This window comes from Pocillopora verrucosa, chromosome 3 (assembly GCF_036669915.1).
Source record: "Pocillopora verrucosa isolate sample1 chromosome 3, ASM3666991v2, whole genome shotgun sequence".
NCBI classification, from domain to species: Eukaryota; Metazoa; Cnidaria; class Anthozoa; order Scleractinia; family Pocilloporidae; genus Pocillopora; species Pocillopora verrucosa.
Genome location: NC_089314.1, coordinates 729,783 through 749,182, shown reverse-complemented (window position 1 = coordinate 749,182; position 19,400 = coordinate 729,783). Strand labels below are relative to the sequence as shown.

General features: G+C 38.9%; 2 protein-coding genes across 2 annotated transcripts; one reads left to right on the top strand and one right to left on the bottom strand.

Annotated features, from left to right (window-relative positions):
* Nucleotides 1–1,325: 1,325 nt before the first annotated feature.
* Nucleotides 1,326–4,121, bottom strand: LOC131769659 (protein Hikeshi-like). The gene is made up of 3 exons (XM_059085399.2): nt 4,019–4,121; nt 2,746–2,970; nt 1,326–2,137 (listed from the first exon to the last, which is right to left on the bottom strand). The coding sequence occupies exons 1-3, from the start codon at nt 4,046–4,048 to the stop codon at nt 1,799–1,801; spliced, it is 594 nt and encodes a 197-aa protein (XP_058941382.1). The 5' UTR covers nt 4,049–4,121; the 3' UTR covers nt 1,326–1,798.
* A 949-nt stretch (nt 4,122–5,070) lies between these two features.
* Nucleotides 5,071–17,451, top strand: LOC131769643 (uncharacterized). The gene is made up of 14 exons (XM_059085382.2): nt 5,071–5,400; nt 6,488–6,787; nt 7,416–9,341; nt 10,166–10,311; nt 10,618–10,885; nt 11,217–11,606; nt 11,819–12,041; nt 12,441–12,748; nt 13,001–13,513; nt 13,622–13,726; nt 13,920–14,075; nt 14,482–15,036; nt 15,477–15,848; nt 16,387–17,451. The coding sequence occupies exons 1-14, from the start codon at nt 5,337–5,339 to the stop codon at nt 16,518–16,520; spliced, it is 5,460 nt and encodes a 1,819-aa protein (XP_058941365.2). The 5' UTR covers nt 5,071–5,336; the 3' UTR covers nt 16,521–17,451.
* Nucleotides 17,452–19,400: the final 1,949 nt, after the last annotated feature.

Sequence of the window (19,400 nt, the reverse complement as noted above, 5' to 3'; positions counted from 1 at the left end):
TGCTAGCCGAACACTTGTTCCGTTTAAATAAACATTGCGATGTCGGAAAACAGTCGCCAAATATATTTATATAAAAAACTATCTTGACGAACAAAACGGGGGTAAGTTTTTGAAGAAATTGTGGTTCTGCGTCGGTGGGGTAGTATGACAAGATAATTTGGTGTTATCGACAGAGTTGATGATGTAAATTGGCCACTGCAACGAGTTTGTAAAGCTGACGTTTCGAGCATTAGCCATTTGTCAGAGCGAATGCAATGACCGATACCTCGTCCCCAGCCGAGTCCCCACACACTCCCCACGAGAATTAAGCTTTCGATCCCACTGGAACAGAGGTAAATACCACCCCGGAAGCCTAGTAGAAGGAAACACACTTGAAGCAGCCTCAAGCACGGGAACACGCACGTCACCAAGCTATTGGTTTTAGTTTTGCATCTGATTGGTTAGGAGGTAGGATGACGTGAGATTTCAGTACCAATCACAGATTAGAGTAAAGTAAAACGAAAGTAGTCCCGCATTACTCACGGCAATCAATCGAAATTGCATTCACCACAGACGACTTCTGTTAACTGAATGCTCATTAAGAGTCGATTCCTTTATCAATGACAGCTTGTTTTGTTAACTGCGAACAGCACATTGGGTACGACTGTCCATGTAAATAGAAGGCAGATAGATGTGTTCGTCTTCCACGAAAATAAAGACACTGCTGTTGTCATGCTGTCTGTTCCTTTAGCTTTTAAACAAAGGGGCCTTCTCTGATTTTGAAGAGCAAGACTTGAATCAGCGAACAGATTCTTTAAATCGATGATTCTTCCAGTTTTGGATTGTTGTGGTGCTGTTTTCCATGAACGAGGTAAAGGGAATGAAGAAGGTCTAAAATGCCTACAAAGACGAGGTGGTTGAATAGTCTTGAATACTGCTCATTTGTCCACCGAACAGATGGTTACAAGTCTCGGTTGGGTCACTCTTACGAGAAGAGAAAACCTCAATGTTAAACAGGTTGAAGAGTGCCTCAAGGGAATGGCCTTAAGTTATTTCTCCAAATATTTTCAAATTAAAAGACATAATATTCACCATTAGGACATCAGGAATAATAACAAACGAGTTACTGATAGGGTTAAATAAGAATCAATTAAAGAGCGTTTTTTTATAAAGGAGCAGATATTTTGAATAATTGTGCTGAATCTAGTTTCAATCTTTCTATCTCTTTTTATATTTTTGGATTTCTTGCTTACTTGATCCTTTATTTTATTATTTACTCATTTCTTCATTTTACGCAGGACCCATGTTAATAGCATTTTTTTATAACTGAAATGGTCATCCTGCATAAATATGTTTTTTTATTATTATTATTTCAATTATATTTACACTGTAGTACCACAGCAACGAAATAAATTCCGTATTAATGATAGCTTAATTTGGAAATGGCAAAAAGTCTGACGCTGACCAGCAAAGAAGATCGCCTCCCGGGTTAAAACTCTTCAAACTATTTTCAAGAATTGTCTACGTTTCATAACAACTGCTGGTATAATTACTTTCCGACGAGCGAGTCACGAAGTTCGATAAGTGTTTCTCTTACAGAGAGATTAGCAGGCATGTTGCATTTTGCTACCACGCCCTGCCTTTTAAAACCTCTTGTCGCTGTAGGGCGTATGCAAGTCTACTAATCACAGTCTATATTTAGCTATCAAGCTTTCTTATTTTTTTGCAAACTCTTCTAAAGGGTACTTTACCCCATTCCTGCTCCTTGCCTCTAAAATACATTAAATTCCTATAAGTGTATAGTGTCAAATTCATACCATTAACGTTTCCAAAAATTCGGATCATTCGTCATTTTCCTCTGATAATTTTCATACCACTTTTGTACCACACTTAAGGGTACAAAGCTCTCTGAGGGGTTTGGCGTCATTTGCCCCTGAGTAATGGCAAATGATGAAGCAAAATTGAAGAAATTCTCTAACATTTTTTGTGTGTACTCTACATATGAGTTCAAGTTTGACGGTGTTGTGTGACTTGCTGGAGTCTGCTGGGCTAACTGGTCCAGGGGCTCAATTGAGATACCAATTTGAGCCCCTACCTGGTCAAGAGCCATACCAGCATTCAATGCAAATGGATTCTGTACTCTTTCCTCAGGCCTTGCCTGAAAATCAAGTAGCAAAATAAGTTTGAAAATTATGTTCAACTTATTGTGAAATAATTCATCTCAAATTTACTTTGAAAGTTAGAGGTTGTTTGCCTCAATAGGAGAATCAGACCACTTTAACATCAGCAATGCTTAGAAGCAACCTTGGATAGGGCCCAAGAACCGAACATTGCAACAATTGTTTCATAGTTGCAATTGAGTCTTTCCTTTTGGTACAGGTGTATATCAGTTGAATTCTTTCGTGTACCAAGTAGTATGAAAGCTTTGCTTATCCAAGTTTGACTTTGCTGAATAATGACTCTTAATATTTTGTGGGAACAAATTTTTACAATTCAAGATGTTCAAATTTTCTACAGCATGGAACTGATATTTGTCATTTGCTTCCAAGCTGCAAAAAATTAACCAGGAGGAATATTTACAATTTTCAACTTCATTCCTGGTTTAAAAAAAAGCTATCCTGTATATTTTGCTTATAAAATATAATATTTGCATTTAAACAAAAGAGAACTCTTCATATGTTTACGTAAACATGAGTTGGGAGAATTAGGAAAACTTATGCAAACCCTGAACTGTGTCTTGATTTGCTTATTGACATAATAACTCACCTTTGCGAGTTTAAATATAGCACTGGGCTTGTTGTTGCCAATGAATCCAAGCAACTGTGATGTTGGTCCTTCAGGAGTTGGATAACAATAATAAACTCCTCCACCCATCCCATCTGGAAAAGGTGTGACACCCGTCAGGAAGACAATCACATGGTGAATTCTTTCAACATCAGCTAAGTTGAAAACAAATTGGGTTGGTCCAACTTGTTGGGCATCTGTTTGAACCTTACCAAAGAAAATCAAAACATCTTTCAAATCTTACTCAGGTTTCATTGTTACTGGGATACTAAGTAAGTATAGCTTAAGTAAAGTGCAAACTTCAGAGATTAATATAACAAACTGTTCCAAACTTTAACTCTTAAATTATAGAAAATATAAAAAATAGGAGAAAGAAACCAAACATGGAAATCAATGAGCTTACTCATTGATGGTAAGACATACAAAACACATGAGCCTGCCATGAATACACCTACATTCATATGTCAAACAATGGTTCATGCATATGTGAGTCCTCTATGAGATATGAAAAATATAGGGAAGCATATAAGATGGGTAAGAGTTTCTCCAAATAAAATATGATTGTAAACAAAACAATATTTTAAAACACGACCCTGTCTTGTTAAGTTTTGAACAACTGTTAGAATTCTACTAAGTCTAACACAGTTAAATTATTCATTCTGGATTTCTACAAGTGATTGAATTCACATGCTCATAATCTAATATTGTTTAATGATACAAGTTAATTAAGGATGACCTTCAACACCAAGGTATTACAATTGCAGGAATTTTCGGTTTCTGGCTCTTTCTTTAGTGACTACGACGTTAGTTAGACATATATTTCGATATATTTCGATATATTTCATATATTTCAATGGAATAAGACCAATGTGATCTAGCATATTTTGGCTGTATAATGACAACACAACATCTTTTAAAAGCTATCCAATGATTAAAAAAGGATATGAATAGAATTTTCCAGATCATCCTACAGGATAGAAACAACCCCCCTCACGAGAGGTCGATTTCCCTACACATGTATGTTTACGAAATAGAAGGAAATGCATGTTCTTTGAGTGAAAAAATGATTTCTTGAAGAAAAGACAAACAATAACATAAATGAAAACAACAAAAACAAGCACGTGCATTCAATTTGACAAATTTGTCAATTCTCTCCCATATTTATGAGAGGCAGTGAGCTCACCGGGGTACGTTCAGCGATATTTTCTGTTCTTACACTACAATAAAACCTCTCTGGAAATTAAAAAATACTTACTAAACGTCCAGAGACAATGCATCCAAACATATCGACGCAGATCGCTGCTCAGATCGGTGTGGCCAGTTGAAAGATATTGTTTTGATAATTCGTCTGACAGACTTAGGTCCATTTTACCAGCGGTCAACTAGAGGTTATCGAATTATGGTAATGTAATAGTCATATAGTGTCTCAACGAAAGAGTTAGACGAAGATGGGTAATGTGGCCCTACAGGGCCCTGCACAGTCCTTAATAGTCTGGCATGGTCCTTCATAGCTCCATATAGCCATATCAAGCTAAATCCTGTCTGGCTAACTGACTGAGTTACTAGTTATACCTGCCTAACTGACCGCCGGCTGACTTCAAGTCTGTCACACTCTCCTCTAACTCCACAATGGTTTCTTTTTTTTTACGTTGAGGGAGTTAATTAAATTTTCTTTTTTTGGCTTCCTATCAGCCATATGACTTTTAAAATATGTCTTTCGTTTTCTTTTGTTATCTTTCCCTTATTGTTGGTGAGTTTCCTATATTTTGGTGTTCTTTTGACAATCAACACATTTTGATCAGGTGCCATAGTTTCTCAAACCTAAACCTAATCCTCCGTCAAAAATATGATCCTCTACTCATTATTACTTAAAAAAAGTTTATTTTAAGATTTTTTCCGTTTTACTGTTTTGTGTAATTTGATATAAGTTTTGAATTCAACAGGTCATGATAGCTTGCACGAAATAAGCTCGAACAGAATTGAAAATGAACTCATTTAAACTTAATAGAAACAAATTCCAAGGTGTACTAAAGGTTTCTTGTAGCAGGAAAAAGTCAAAAAACCTATACTTGGAGCAAATGCTGACACTAGAGCATACTAAAAGTATTCTAAACTCATTTCCTCATCATTTTACCAAACAAGGAAATTGTCTTTGCCAAGCGCGAAAAACTTGAAGATTAGGACCCGCTGCCACCCGCCAGATTCAAGACATGAATTTTTGAACTATTCTTCGCTCGCTTGATTTTTCGCTGTTCTGAACTTCGCTTCATCATGAAATATCTTTGGAGAATCCCTGGCTAGAGGAAATTCAATTGACTTTTCGACAACATCATGAGTGAATAATCAACTGTTCCCTGTCGTGTGCAGTTCTGGCGTGCATCCTACTTCAACTTGATTTAGATAACGCTGATTGCAAAGTAACAAAGGAAATCACGTGGATATTTGCTCGCTTTTAGAATTCTGAGGAATTGATAAACTTTTCTGAAAATTACACATTTTTATAGCACTGTTAATTACCTAATAATCTTAGAAAGGCTTGGCGATTCAAGACTATTGCAAATCAACGTTTTGAAATGTGGAGACAGCCTAACGAGATTTTCATGGTCACGTTTCTCCTAATTCTGATTTTTTCACCAGGTGAGTGAGGGTTACATATTTTGACTTTTAAACCCGAATTTCAATAGAAATGTCACCTGAAAAATATTATTATAGTGATTTCCTTAAGTTTCCCAAGAGGAAATGTGTATTTGGTCTGAAGACCTGTTGCTCGTGCTGGTTTTTATTCAAATTCAAACCTTAGCCTATAACAAGAGACAATTGCTATTTTTAGTATTTAATTGCCTAAAGTTGATCGAAGGAGCTCTAATTTCTGCCAGCATAATTTGCTTAACTGAAAACTTGTAGTAAATTGAAACTGAGTAACGTTTCTGGGCACCAAACTACATTTTAAAATCAGATTTTTAAAATGGTTCCGTCCTTTCTTTCATGGATTCCATGTCAAACCTATTGGAAACAGTACGTTCGCTGCAGTGCATAGAGACATAAAGTTTAAAATCAAGACAACTTCCTTGATGAACATAAAATTATTGCATGTCTATTCCAAATCATTTTTCAAGAGTCGTAAAATGAAAATAGGGTTAGAGAAGACCTCACAGTGCCCGTTTAAGTGCTGTCGGTAAGATGAGAGTGTTAGTAACTCGACATTCAATTCATAAACTTGCTTTATGTCCGATGATTCATCTATATCGATGTCACATTGTGACCTTGGCTATAACTACTCCATACAATAAGTACTTTAGAAGTAAGGCGAGGTTCTGAAATATAATGGAAATGAGAGGCAAAAAGACGAGCTTCCAAAGAGCGCACAGTGTAAGGAGTGTGCATAAGTTTGAGAACCAAAGTTTCCGAATGGTCTGCTGAAAATATCTCCAATCAGTATTTGAAAAATTATGTTGTGATTTTTAAAAGTATGTTTTTCAGTCTGGAATTCTGTCACGAAAATGCTTTTTAAACTCATCTTCAACCAGCATCGTTTGAGTGGGAGCTTGAAGCTCTTACCTAAACATACCCCTCTTCTTTCGATTACTGCCTTGTTAGTTTAATCAAGCAAAGTGCTTTCGATTGCAGTTTAAATTGTTTCGGTAACTGCAAAAGTAAAGTCTAAACTTCTTGGGTAACTTAACTTAATGAACTGAACATTTTTTACTACAATGTTTATTTGCAGTAACTCCGTTTGCACTTCAACGCTTCAACTGTCCAAAAAGCTACACATTTCCAAACGCTCGTCTTCGAGGTGGTCTCCAAGCTGGTAAGTTTAAAAGACTGGGTCCTCCAGATGATACCGAGCTTTGTGTTCAGCGGTGCTGTGATCAGAGGTCATGCGACCTAGTTGCGTGGATTGGTGAACACTGTTACTCAGTGTCTTGTTTCAGCCGTGAATTATGTACACCAGTGAGGTTAGCAAGTTACAACAAAGGCATGAGGCTCTTGTATATCGCATCGAGAGAAGACGCCGAAGACGAAGGTATACAAGTCTCTTATTTTAGCCAACAAAGCTCTTTTTTCTTAAATGAGAGTATAAAGAAAGGTGTTCTCTGATTGGTCCACGAAACACTCCTTACTCTTTCTGGGCTACTTATATAAAGCCGATTGCAGCATTGAATGAAAGAGGAAACTGTAGAACGCTACTTCATGATAAGGAAAAAAAATCTCAGTCAAGACTTAATGGAGGCAAAACATTTTTTGTTCTGTTTTCCTATGAACGCTGCAAATATAAATCATATTCTGGCTTCACAGTTTGGTCAATTTAATGGTTTGTTTAGAGGTTTGTATTAATTAGAAATTTTAAACCTCCACAAGGGAACCTAATTTTATGATTTAAATGCCAATCTATATTGACCTCTTTGAAATCCAAGTTCACACTGAAGCGTTAAAAGGCGGTTTCGGATAAATTTACCATGCATTCTATGTTTCAGCAGAGCTGTTAGTCTCATACGTTATAGCCATTAATCATGTGACGGTAAGGGAATGAGCTCATGCAGGTTCGATTATTTAACCCAGTAAGCTGTCCATGACCGTACTCAATGAGAGCGTTTCATTATGATTTCCATAAAAGGCTAGATGCTATCACAAAGACCTTTTGTCATTTTCAGTTGAACCCAATCGAAGAGAAGTCAATGATATTTTCCACTCGTCACAAAGTGATACTCGCTCATTCAACATTTCAAAGAAGACATCGTTGATTGAGGATGGAGACCTGGCAGTTAAGAAGTCCACTACCGAAGATAGAAGAATTATTCGCTCGTTGGAGGAGATTGAAGACGAAGAACATTCTGGTTCCATTGAAAAGAATGGTATCAACGAAAGTGCCAACAACAGCCACGAAACTATATCGTTCAGCGGAAATTTTTATGAACGCGGCTCAGAAAGTATGAACTTCAAAATGGAACAGCCCTCTGGCGGGGAGGACTGGGAAGGAGGCCTACTTAATGAGTCAGGAACCGAGCAGGACGATGACGTCACTGATGACATAATTCAGACACAAACTCACCCAGTGACTGCGGTGAAAAGAACAGAAATGGCGTCTGTGGTCAGTCCCAGCGATATAGAAGAATTTGAATCCAGTTCGCAGTCCGGTAGCGGAGAAAGCCTAATAGATGACAGAATAGAAGAGGAATTGAGACAAGAAGGAGGGGAAGATTCCTCCGCTGATTTTAGTTCTTTAGGTTCAGCATTCATTCTTGACGAAAAGCATGCAGACGGGTCTGGTAAAATAAACAGAACGATCATGCGAGAGGTTCAAAGTAATTTGCGTAAGGTGTGGCGCTATGCTGCGGCCGGTAAGAGCCTCGGAATGATGTCCAAGGGACCAAAGAGTAAGGAGCAGGAGCAAAAGGCCCAAGAGATTTATAACTTGGTAATAAAACATGAATCTGAGTTTGTCAATCAGCACAGAATGAAGCCAAAGGAATCCGTAAAGGGTGAGAGTGGTGCATCAGGCTCGGAAGACGCTGATCAGCACAAGGCACGTGATGATTCATGGGGTGGAGGAGAGGATGATTCAGATGAAAAACATGAATCAGGATCTGGTATTTTACGCGAAAGTGAAGAGGAAGCACTGGTAGAGTCGGTGGAAAACGACATCTCTGGAGAGAGTAGTGGACTGTCGGATTCTTCGAAGTTGCCTAGTGACAGTGGCAGTGGTTCAAGAATCAAAATTAATAGAAAACTGTTGAAAGAAGTTGAGCAAAACTTGCACAAAGTTTGGAGATATGCAGCTCCTAAAAAGGACTTAGACATGGTCGCTAAAGGACCCAAAGGAGAGGAAGAGTTAGAGAAAGTGAAAAAGATTTACAATATGATCAGTAAACATGAGTCTGGCTCAGCATTTATAGATTATGAGATGCGAAAGAAAGGAAAACCTTTGAATGATGGTAGGAAAACACCAGGGAGTCATCGAAGGCATAAAAGCCGCAAAAGTAGGGTTAAGATAATAGGAACAGGACACAATGGCACTGAATCAAAGCTTTATACACTACAGAAAGCAAGGAAATATCGGTATAACCAGGACTTGAAAAATCTAAAACCCTGGGGCATGGGAATGGAAAAGTCTGGGCATAAACCCAGTGTGATGTATACAAAGAAAATCGGTCGGAAAGACAAGGCCGCTAGGAACAAACAGAATGCCCTAACTATCCTTCGACAAGAAATGAAAGATTTAGCCGAAAATTTAAACGAAAACTCTGGTCCCAAGAAGTATAACGACACTTCTAAAGTGCCTAAGCTTGCTAACTCGAAGTCGGATGGAGGTAAGAGTGTAGGAGACAGTCATGAAGCTAAATTAAAGCATGCAACGAGCAGCGCGGGAGATAATTCTTTAAAATTTAATGAACACAAACATGTATCACTTGATAAGACACAGCTAGAAATCGGTAAAACGTTAGAGGAGCTGATTTTGACCAGAATGGCCCAGTTGCAAAGTCAAAGGAAACACAAAAAGAGAAAGGGAAAACAAGAGCATTTAAAGGATAAAAACAAGAATGAGGAAAAAGCAGAAATGGTAAAAGAAGCTTCAAAGGGTAAGTGCAGCGTCCCCGGAGTTAAGCGGAATCTACTCATATCATATTTTCAGTCCAGAAACCAGAAAAAAATAACGATGGAAACTGAAAGCGATCTTCGCAGTAATGAAAACGACTTATCATTGCTGCAGTAAAAGTAAGGCCTGAAAAGGATTCAGGCCTGTACGGGACTTGAACTCATGATCACTGATGCCGGTGCAGTGCACTACCAACTGAGCTAACAAGCCAACTGGGAGCTGATTAATTCGTAATAAAACCGTGGAGAGAAGAGTCAATGACTATGAATATATCAAAATAATAATGCATAGATGTGAATTGCGGTATACGAAATGAACATATGAGCGATCTTCGCAGTACACTACTTAAGTAGTATTACAAAAAAAGGCATGAAAATAATTCAGGCCTGAAAGGGATTTGAACCCATGACCTCTGCGATACCGGTGCAGTGCTCTACCAAAACGATTTTTTAAACCGCAGTTCACATATATGGTTTTTATATATTGACATTCGTTGGAAACTGAAGGAATATATTCTGAATTACCTTGCTTTGAAAAAATTTTGATTCATATACATTCGTAACAAGCCGTAATCAAGCGAATCGTGAAAGTGCATGCGGTGGTACGCGCAAGCTTTCTTATTCATGCGTGTCGTTTCAAACACTTGCATCGAGTTATCAGAAAGCCTTACTGTTATTTTGTTACTTATTATTTAGAAACGCAGGTTATTTTTTTTGAACTCATGTAGATTTTTATGGCTGCCATACGGAGATTTTCTTCCACTTTATAACTCTAATGCCTGTTGCAATTTTTTTTCTTTCCTTACAGTAAAGCCACAGCCTAACAAGGACAAACTTCTCAAAGAACTGGAGAAGCTTAAGTTTTTAAACGGACCTTCGACTGTTTATAACGAAAGTAGGTTTGTGTATCTCAAACAGTGTGGACTGTACGTGGAGGAATATAATGTATCAAAGGTACGTAGGGGCATGTAAAATACATTTATCATTCGGCTACCTCAGCACCATGAGGATCAAACAAACAAGTATTCCTTGAAAAGCTGGGCTTTCAAGGGTACTTTAACCCAATCTGTCCCAGAGAATTTGAGGAAAATAGACTCTCGCTTAAAGGTTTCTTATTGTGCAAAACGGTTAATGGTGGTTTTGCCCAATTAAAAGGTTTCCCCCCCTACCGCCATTATGGTTTATTCAGACCTAAAAAAAGTGTAGCAGAGAAAATCGTAGTCTAAAAAATTACAAACCGCGTTTCATATCTTTTCTCAGACACGAGCTTCTTGGAACAATGATCTGTTTTCACCATATTCGTACCTGTATGAGATGCCAAAGAATTATCACATGTGTAATTCTTCCCTGTGGATGAATAGCACAGATCTGCGTGGAGATGTTTTTTTGAGCTTCCGGGTTATGTCAATAAAAGGAAGTACTATGACTAATAATGCCAATATCTGTGAGAAATACTGCTGCCAGGAGCCGCGCTGCCAGTCCTGGACACTAAGATTCCAGAAAGCAAGCACAGCTAATTGTCCAAAAGGTTAGTGCAGTTCCTTCAAATCATAATTTCTTGTCTGGAAAAATAAGCGATAAAATGTTTGGTGTTTCGTGCAGTTTTAACACTTTAACCCCAAAACAGTGGCTACTGTAACAATATTGCGTGACACTGTCACGACCTCGTGGTCCGCTGACGACATCTGTTTTCTTATATTAAATATATCTTGTTGGTCCGACATCTTGGTTTTGTATGTGTTCTCCTCTACATTGCCCGTTCTGGCTTGTTACAGCTAGTATCTAATTTCTTTTTATGATGTCACCCCTGAATCAAACATAAACTTAATTTTAACGACCTTTCATCATTTGTCAACCAGGATCTTTTTGCTGCTGGCTGAAAAGTGCCATACCAACACCCATCCGGGACCAGGAACACTGTACATCCGGAATTGTGCACCGCGAGAGCACAAGACATCCGCCGTCTGGCATGCGATCAGCGGTTCCTCTAGGAGGACTGGGCACGGGCTCGTTTGAGCTACGCGCAGACGGAACGATTCACGAATGGACACTCGAGAACCAGTCTCCCGGAGGTTCAGCTAAATTGAACAAGGGAGCGCTAAATTTGGCAGTGTTTGGAGTAAGAGTGTCAGAAGTGAATAAAGATAAGAGCAAGGCAGCGCTGCTGAGAATCCATGCTCCCCATGGGTACCCTGGAGTGGACAGGTTGTCATACTCTGGATCTTACCCAGTCAGTAAATTAACCCCCGGTGAGTAGAATATTTACGTTTTTTTCGTTCTTCGTGTCTCTTTTCTCCGCCTTAAGTTGTAACTCACGTCGAGTAGGACATCTGCGAATCAGTTAATAAGATTCAAGGAGAATTCTTGGAACAACAAAAATCTGTTACTGCAAGATCTCTTGATTATTGCCATGCTTTCTGTGTCACGAACCCTTTGCTTATTTTGCTTGTCTTATACACAGGTGGTTCAATAACAGAGAACGTTGACATGAGTCTATACGCCTTTTCATCATTTCATGTGAGACACCGTTACAAGTCTGCGGTCCCAGCAGTTGCTTTTACTTTAGGCATGCGGAATAAGGCTGACAGACCTTTGAATGTGTCGTTCATGTTTAACTTGCCGTTAGGACAACAGGAGGATACAATTCGTGTCGGAGATAATTATGGCGAAGTTGTATTCACCAGGTATGTAATTGAGCGCTGGTCTCAGTTGTCGTGGAAGTTTTTTCCTGATAGTCATTCATTCAGTTTCTTTCTTACTAATCTATCCTCCCGAGAAGTCTTCCAGCTTAGAGGCCTGTAGCTGCGAGTACTTTTTCTCGTTTTGAAATCCAGCGCCCTGATCAACAGGTCACCTCCTTTCCCGTAAGCTGAGTCAACCTCACCTAATTGTAACTAGCGATGACATTAATCAGACGTAATTGCTGCTTTATTATAGATGGACAAGTGATGTGAGATTATTACTGGTAGCTTTCTAACTCATTTGATCTATCAGTATTGTCCTCTTACTAAAATGACAATGAAAGGAACCATTGTTTTCAAAAAAAGAGTCAAGATCAATTCATACTTTCTTCCTCATTCCAGAATGATAAAACCTTCAGACTGTGCGCACGCGTGTTCAAAGATGCCCAAATGTATGTCATGGACAACCAATGGACCTACATCGTGTCTGTTGAAGGACAAAATGCCCCTTCACGCCTGGGCCACCGGCATCGTATCAGGCCTGAAGGGGGAATGGTCTGTGAAAGACTCCATGTTGACTTGCCACAGGCCCGGGTTTTTCCCTCAGAGCGGTAGCACAACACTATATGCAGTTGACGATGAAGATAGTTCGGGATCTTTTGCCGTGGCTGACGACTTTGGAGACATTTGGAAAAATTTCTCAAACACAGGTGAGTACATCACAGTGCTGTATTCTGTGTGTGACGTATAGGTAGAAACTAAAATTTTGCGAAAAATGATAGAACCTTTGTACCCAGGTCGAGTTCGTGCTGGTTGTGGTTTGTGTTTACATTTTCTGTATTTGCTTTTTCGTAAAAGATTCTGTGGTCGCTTTCATTACAAAGTGGATCAATTCCATTTCTCCAATGATTAGCGCTCTCTAATCTAGATCGAAAGTTATTATTGTTTCCTTCTGTTTCCAGGAAAAATTGGCACTACAGAATCTCTAAATAACACTGGGCTTTATGGTGCAGCGTCTGTGATGACACAGCTTCAGCCGGGAGAGAAGAAATCTTTGACCTTAATTTTGTCGTGGTATTATCCCAACCGTGATGTGGCCAAAGTTCACGTCGGTAATCTGTACTCAGCCTTGTTCAAATCCAGCCAGGATGTGGCAAACCACATGCGCAAGGATCTGCTCCAGTCGGTAATGGATATTCGTTCGTGGCATGAACCGATCGTCGGGTCTACACCTGCAAGAAAGGAGCCAATCAATGACAAGGTTAAGCATATACCCAAAGGTCCGGACGAGAACAGAGTCAATGAACTTCCTGATTGGCTAAAAGATTTGCTCGTCAATAGTATGAGCTTCTGGAGGTCTGGATTCTGGGCCGAAGATGGAAGATGGCGACAGTGGGAAGCTTTTGACTGTAATGATATCGACACCATTCAAAATGACATGCAGAGAATTATTCCTTACACTCTCTTCTTCCCAGGTATTTTAACCGTCAATTGTGTTTTTCGCTATCTCTCTAATTTAAAATTAATTTACATTATTTTGGGATTATCGTTATAATTATTTTATGTTTTGTTATACTATGCAGAATTAGTGCGAGAACTTCTGACGGCTTGGGCCGACAATCAATACTCAAGTGGTATGCTACAAGAGGCGCTTACTTCCGGTTGTCTGGGACCAACAGGGAAGCTGGGTAATGCTGCTAAATGACCCGCATTGTCACAATATAATACTCCTTAAAATTAAAACTGCTATACGGGTATAGGTTAGAGAGAAGAGTCTTACTCATAGGAATAATCTAAGACTGATCATTTTTTAGATAGGAAGTAGATGAATATGCATATCCACCCCAGTTCAAAGATTCCTTCAATTCTTTTGCCCTGTAGATTACTCCGGCGGCCGAGTGATGGCGGACACAACAGCTATGTTTGTGGTTGGACTTTACCACTATTTCCAATGGACCGGGGACCAGGCTACTCTCGACCGACTTTGGCCGGCGGCTAAAAGAGCAATGGCCTGGGTCATGGTGGATTCCACTAAAGGTTTACTTAATTGCACTCATACATGCATAGCTGTAGCATTATTATGTATTTCTGCATATATCGGTGTTTGCATTTAAAATTACTGAACGAACACACTAAATGATATAAAGGCAGCTTATCAACTTGCTCTGAATATATCTTTCATCCCTGATTTTTAAAAGAAAATTGATTCAGTTATACTTAAAGAACTCCTTCCCGCATCACGTAAGATGTAAATTGTTACCTCAAGTTTTACAGACTTTTAGAGCGCATTTCGATCGGAATCGCATTATGGAAACCAAAGTGATCACAACAAGCAATGTAAAGAGATTTAAGCAATGTAAAGAGAGCAAAGGCAATACAAGCTCGGGTTAGATTTAGACAGTCATTTGAAAAACGTCTAAATAATTGTCCTATTTACTCCCAGGTACTGGCCTTCCTTTTAGGAAAGTTAGCACTTACGACATCGTAGCACTTGACAAATATGACCACGACGCCTACAACTCTTTTGTGTATCTCTTGGCCTTGAGAGCCGCGCAAGAAATGGGAACGATAAAAAACGATACCAAGTTTACTTCGAGCATTCATCGTGCTTTTAATCAAGCGCAGAAACGCATCGACGTTGAACTGTGGGACGAAAATAAGCAGTATTACCATGCCTGGTGGGACATGGAATATGGCTCTCCTGAGTGGATCATGTCAGATTCCTTGTATGGTCAAGTCTGGGCTTACTCTCTTGGTCTTGGGGATCTGGTACCTCGTAGTAAACTGAAAGAACATTTGTTAAGCGAAGTTGAGAGAAATGATTCCCCTTTTGGTCTGAAGGTTTTGAACACAGGTGAAACAGAAATCACACAGGAAGACACATCAATCATTTTAAGCCACCATGTTCCCGGATGTAAATCGTTAGAGAATATAACGAAGCATAATTCAGTTTGGATGGGTGCAGACGCCGACTGGTCCTCTCTTATGCTGCATCTAGGTGAGTTAAACGGAAACACTCGAAATTTATTACTAGCCTTTCTTCACTTTAATTTTAATGAAGGATCACAAAACTTGTATGGTAGTCTCACCCGCAAGGTACTGATTGCCGGATAAGGAGTCTCATTACAGGAGTCACGGTAATGTCATGGAATGCACCTTGGATTACAAATCGAGACTTCCAAGTGTCAGTTCCAGGTCCCGGCTAGGTTATTTTTTTCAAACAATCTCAGCAAATTTTGTATGAAGTGAGCACCCACAGGACCCATGCTGGTGTCCGCTAAACCCTTTCACTCCGGTCCCAAGATCTAGAAAGCATTTCTCCTGATATTTCCTGATATTGCTAGGATAGATATTTTCCTTACTTTGATGAACTGAAATATCACACTTAGGAAAAGATAAGAGACAAAGCTCATTACCAATATCCAATTCATTTTACAGACACAGACCCCATAATTGCGCTAAACCGCGCCAAAAAATCGCTCGATCATTGGCGCTCAACGCTCAATGATCAATGGAATATTCATGGCCTCATTTCAAGCAGTGGTTATGGACTTGACGGGCTGCCTTGGGCCACTTCTCACTATTCTTTCCACATGGTTCTATGGCATATACCTCTCGCAGTGTCAGGCCAGCAGTACTTTGCTCCCAATGCATCACTGACTTTCTGGCCCAAGTTTCCAATTCCGTTTAGTTTACCTTTCTTCACGCCCAGAGCGTCGGGGATAATTGAGGGAGCATACGTTAAGGGAAATGACAGAGAAGAAGAAGACAGTGAAGAGGAAGAAATGTTTACGTTTACTATCAAATCAGGTAATAAACCAATTTTCGATGACGAGGCCTGTGATCTGCTTGGTTAGTTCCACAGTTTACTTGAAGTCGTATCGGCTGCCGTTTCATATAGACTGTCACTGAAGTTATTTCTTTTACGCTTTGAAATTTATGTAGTCGTCACCTATAGCCGATTTAAAATTTCTGCAAAGTTTTCCCAAATTTGCGGGAAAAGGCTTCGAAGAAATCTAACGGTAGCTACGAGTTTAAAAATGATACCGGTACAAAAAGTGATAGTTTCCTTCGCAGTCGTTTTTACCTCTCTAAGTACGTGTACGACAAGCCGAAAGAAAAAAACGGAAACTGAGATTTAAAGCGACTTGATTAGGATTCTGATTGGTACAAACAGACATTTACGGAGGACGTTCATACTGCCATTTCATATATGTATTCTATTTTGTTGTGGGTCTGGTCAGGCATAGATTTGGCGCGGAAGACACCAAAATACAGATAGCGGAGAATGTACCACTTAGTATCATAGCACATATTCAGGTCTGGTTGTTGTCCTTATCTTCTTCAGGTGAGATTACCTTAAAAGAACTCTCAATCCTAGGAAGCAGGTATGGAGAGGGTGAAATATCAATCAAGCAAGGAGAAACAGTCACGTGGTCACGGCCAAAGCAAGATGTGAAAAACATTTTACAACAGTTGTGAAGACGTCACGCTACTCCATATTGAACTTTCGCGCACGATTAGGATAGCAGGTTTCGAACAAAGCTTCACCCGAACTGTAATATATTTTTTTTATGTACGAATAATCATGAATACAGTAATTTATTGGATGAAGCACAGTTTACCTAACCCGACTAAAACATCCTAGATATTTCAGTTCTTTTTTTAACTGATTATCAGGATATGTCTGCATCTATCATTTTGCGCTTTTCAAGTAAACAGACATCTTTTACCGCATCTCTCCTTACGCAAGAGAACATTTAAGTGATCCTCTCCGTGTATACAGCGGCCAGTCGAACAGTTCTGTTTACTAATCATCCCGTGCAGCGTTTAAATCCCACCCCCCCCCCCCCCACTCCATGTTTCAAAAAGTTGCGCCGCGACAGAAGCTTCACAGAGTCCGTGATAGAGACGCATTATCTCTACTTCATCAATAAGAAAGAAAAATAAAACCGAGGTAACACTATATGGTTAACTTGTGGATAACTATGCATAACATAATTAGAATATACGTGATTGTACTCAGGATCATAAAAAGTAAAGCCTCAAATTTTCCAGGATGAAAATCATCAGTATTCTATATTCTGAAATAGTGAAATACTGAAAACAGAAAATCACGACGAATAATGCCAAGGATTCGTTGGGGGCTGTAATTGGTAAACTAAATGCTGTCTGCTTTTGTATCAGTGTGAGGTATGGCTGAATTGAAACTGAACGCAAAAGAGCCAACAGAAATTAGTGAGGTAGAGTATCTGAATATATACGGAGATTGTCTGTCGACGACATGTACTTAATTCAGCTTTGTGCAATTACTATTGTTTAAGGTTGGAGTTTCATGGAAATTTTTCTTGGACCTTAACTATGCTGTCATATTCAAACCAATTATGTCATAGTCAAAAGATGGAAGATGGTTGCGAAATAAAACGAGAAAATTGTGTAACACCTGAGCCAATATCAATTTATTAACCAACAACGCCCTCTCCTTTATAACGATATGTTTATTGTGATTTACATTGTGTTGTTGATTTGGAGTAACTGATTTTTGCCACGAAATTCGAATGTAAATAGTAAATTAATCGCCTTCTAGAAATGTTCAATTTACGACCATATATCTACAACGATGGTTTTTTCACTTCATACGAACGTCAAGCAGGAGTATCTCAGTTTGTTGTCATTCAGTTGTTTAATCCGCGTCTATTCAGTCCCTCCCAGCTTGTCTAAACCATAGTCACCTTTTAAGTGCTTTTTAAAAGGAACTTCAAAATACACTTTCTAACATATCGTCACAATTTTCTGTTTAATTCCCATCGTATAAACCGTATATTCATGGAAATTTAAGTGTTTCGCGATTCATAAGAATTGGCGCTATTGTGGTGTCATTTTGTTACGCTTGCTATCTCGTTATTTTTTCTTCATTTTTGACAAACACGAGTGTATTTTATTTGCCGCAATACAATGTTCTAAACCGAAATCTAACTGACTCTGGTGAGGAAATCTTACTAAGGTTCCTAACTCTATTACTATACAACCCAAAAAAGCTGTTAAACCAAAACTATCCAGTAACAGTGAGGTTAATGTTCAGTTTTTTAGTCTCTGATCGTATCCTGTTATCAGAAATACTGAAAATTTTATTCACTGACATTATTGATAATGGTTCCGATTAGGACGTAAAATTATCACTCGCAGGTTTTAAGCTAAGATCGATTACCATGGTTTTCACCATTGGGCATAGCAACCATTCGAATTTACTAACGAGCTTCAGGTAAAATTCATAATCAAAGAAAAGGAAGAGGATTAAACGAGCATTAGTTTTCATAAATGCAGTTTTTTTCCGCTCCGCTCGGAATTGTGTGTCGATCCACAAAATAAAAACAGAACAGAACGGACACAAGTGAAGAGGATCACTTTCAGCAGTTTACACCAGGTAGGCTTTTGAATGAAATCGAGATTTTTTTGTACGCTTTTCAATGCATAACCCTAAGTAATTTAATCATTCAAGTCTGATCTGAGACGCTCTCACAAACTAGCATATCTAAATCTAACATAAATCTAGCATATTCTTGCAAAATACACTTTCGTCGATACATTTCTTCAAGTTTGCAAAATTAAGTTCTTGTCAGATAAAAGAAAATAGAATAGTGTGTCGTTGCCCCTTTCTGCAAGAATACCAATCAAGCTGTGATGGCGTAAGGTACCATTATTGACTTAAATGAATGCTAAGTAGCTACTTATTCCATTCCATTAATATAGCCGCAAACCTATTGGAAATTTTTTTTTTAAAAGGCGCACTATTTGTCTGTTTAGCTTAATAATCGAAGACTTCGTGGCAGAAATGATCTCAAAATCCGAGCTTGCGAGCAGGCGTGGAAATTATGAATTTTCTCCACTAATCTCAAATAAAGTACGACAACTTAAGTATATGGTGATAAAATGATCCTGTGGAACACTTTCCGCGATCGTCCGCAGAAATCGCGATGGGGGTCTCACATGGACTTATCGAAAAGAATTTTAAAGAACAAACCGAATAGTGAGGTAAAATCCCAGAAAAATAATTCACTCCTGTTGAACAGGTGCAGATTAAGAGGACAACAGTAGCTACACTGAATATCCGTAGGAAGGTGTGAATATGCAGAGTGAAAGTTCTCTCTCTCTAAAAACCGACAAAACTCGCAAAAATTGGGAAGTGGAAATCGTGTAGAAGAAAGCAAAATTGAACCAATAGAGACCATTTTAGCTCAAACAGAGGGCAATTTATCAACTTGATCGTTCAGGCTATAATTTAAAGGAAAAAACTTCATTAATTCAGTTTATTAATGTGGCCCCACACAAAAGAAAATAAGCCCTGACTCCTACCAGCTTCTA

Bases quoted from the DNA above. Each gene is read 5' to 3' on its own strand.
- LOC131769659 (XM_059085399.2), bottom strand. From the start codon at position 4,048: ATGTTTGGATGCATTGTCTCTGGACGTTTA. The intron at 2,971-4,018 runs GTAAGTATTTTT...TTCTTTGGTAAG, and splicing joins GCATTGTCTCTGGACGTTTA to GTTCAAACAGATGCCCAACA. The intron at 2,138-2,745 runs GTGAGTTATTAT...CTTGATTTTCAG, and splicing joins CTATATTTAAACTCGCAAAG to GCAAGGCCTGAGGAAAGAGT.
- LOC131769643 (XM_059085382.2), top strand. From the start codon at position 5,337: ATGTGGAGACAGCCTAACGAGATTTTCATGGTCACGTTTCTCCTAATT. The intron at 10,312-10,617 runs GTACGTAGGGGC...ATCTTTTCTCAG, and splicing joins AGGAATATAATGTATCAAAG to ACACGAGCTTCTTGGAACAA. The intron at 14,076-14,481 runs GTTTACTTAATT...ATTTACTCCCAG, and splicing joins CATGGTGGATTCCACTAAAG to GTACTGGCCTTCCTTTTAGG.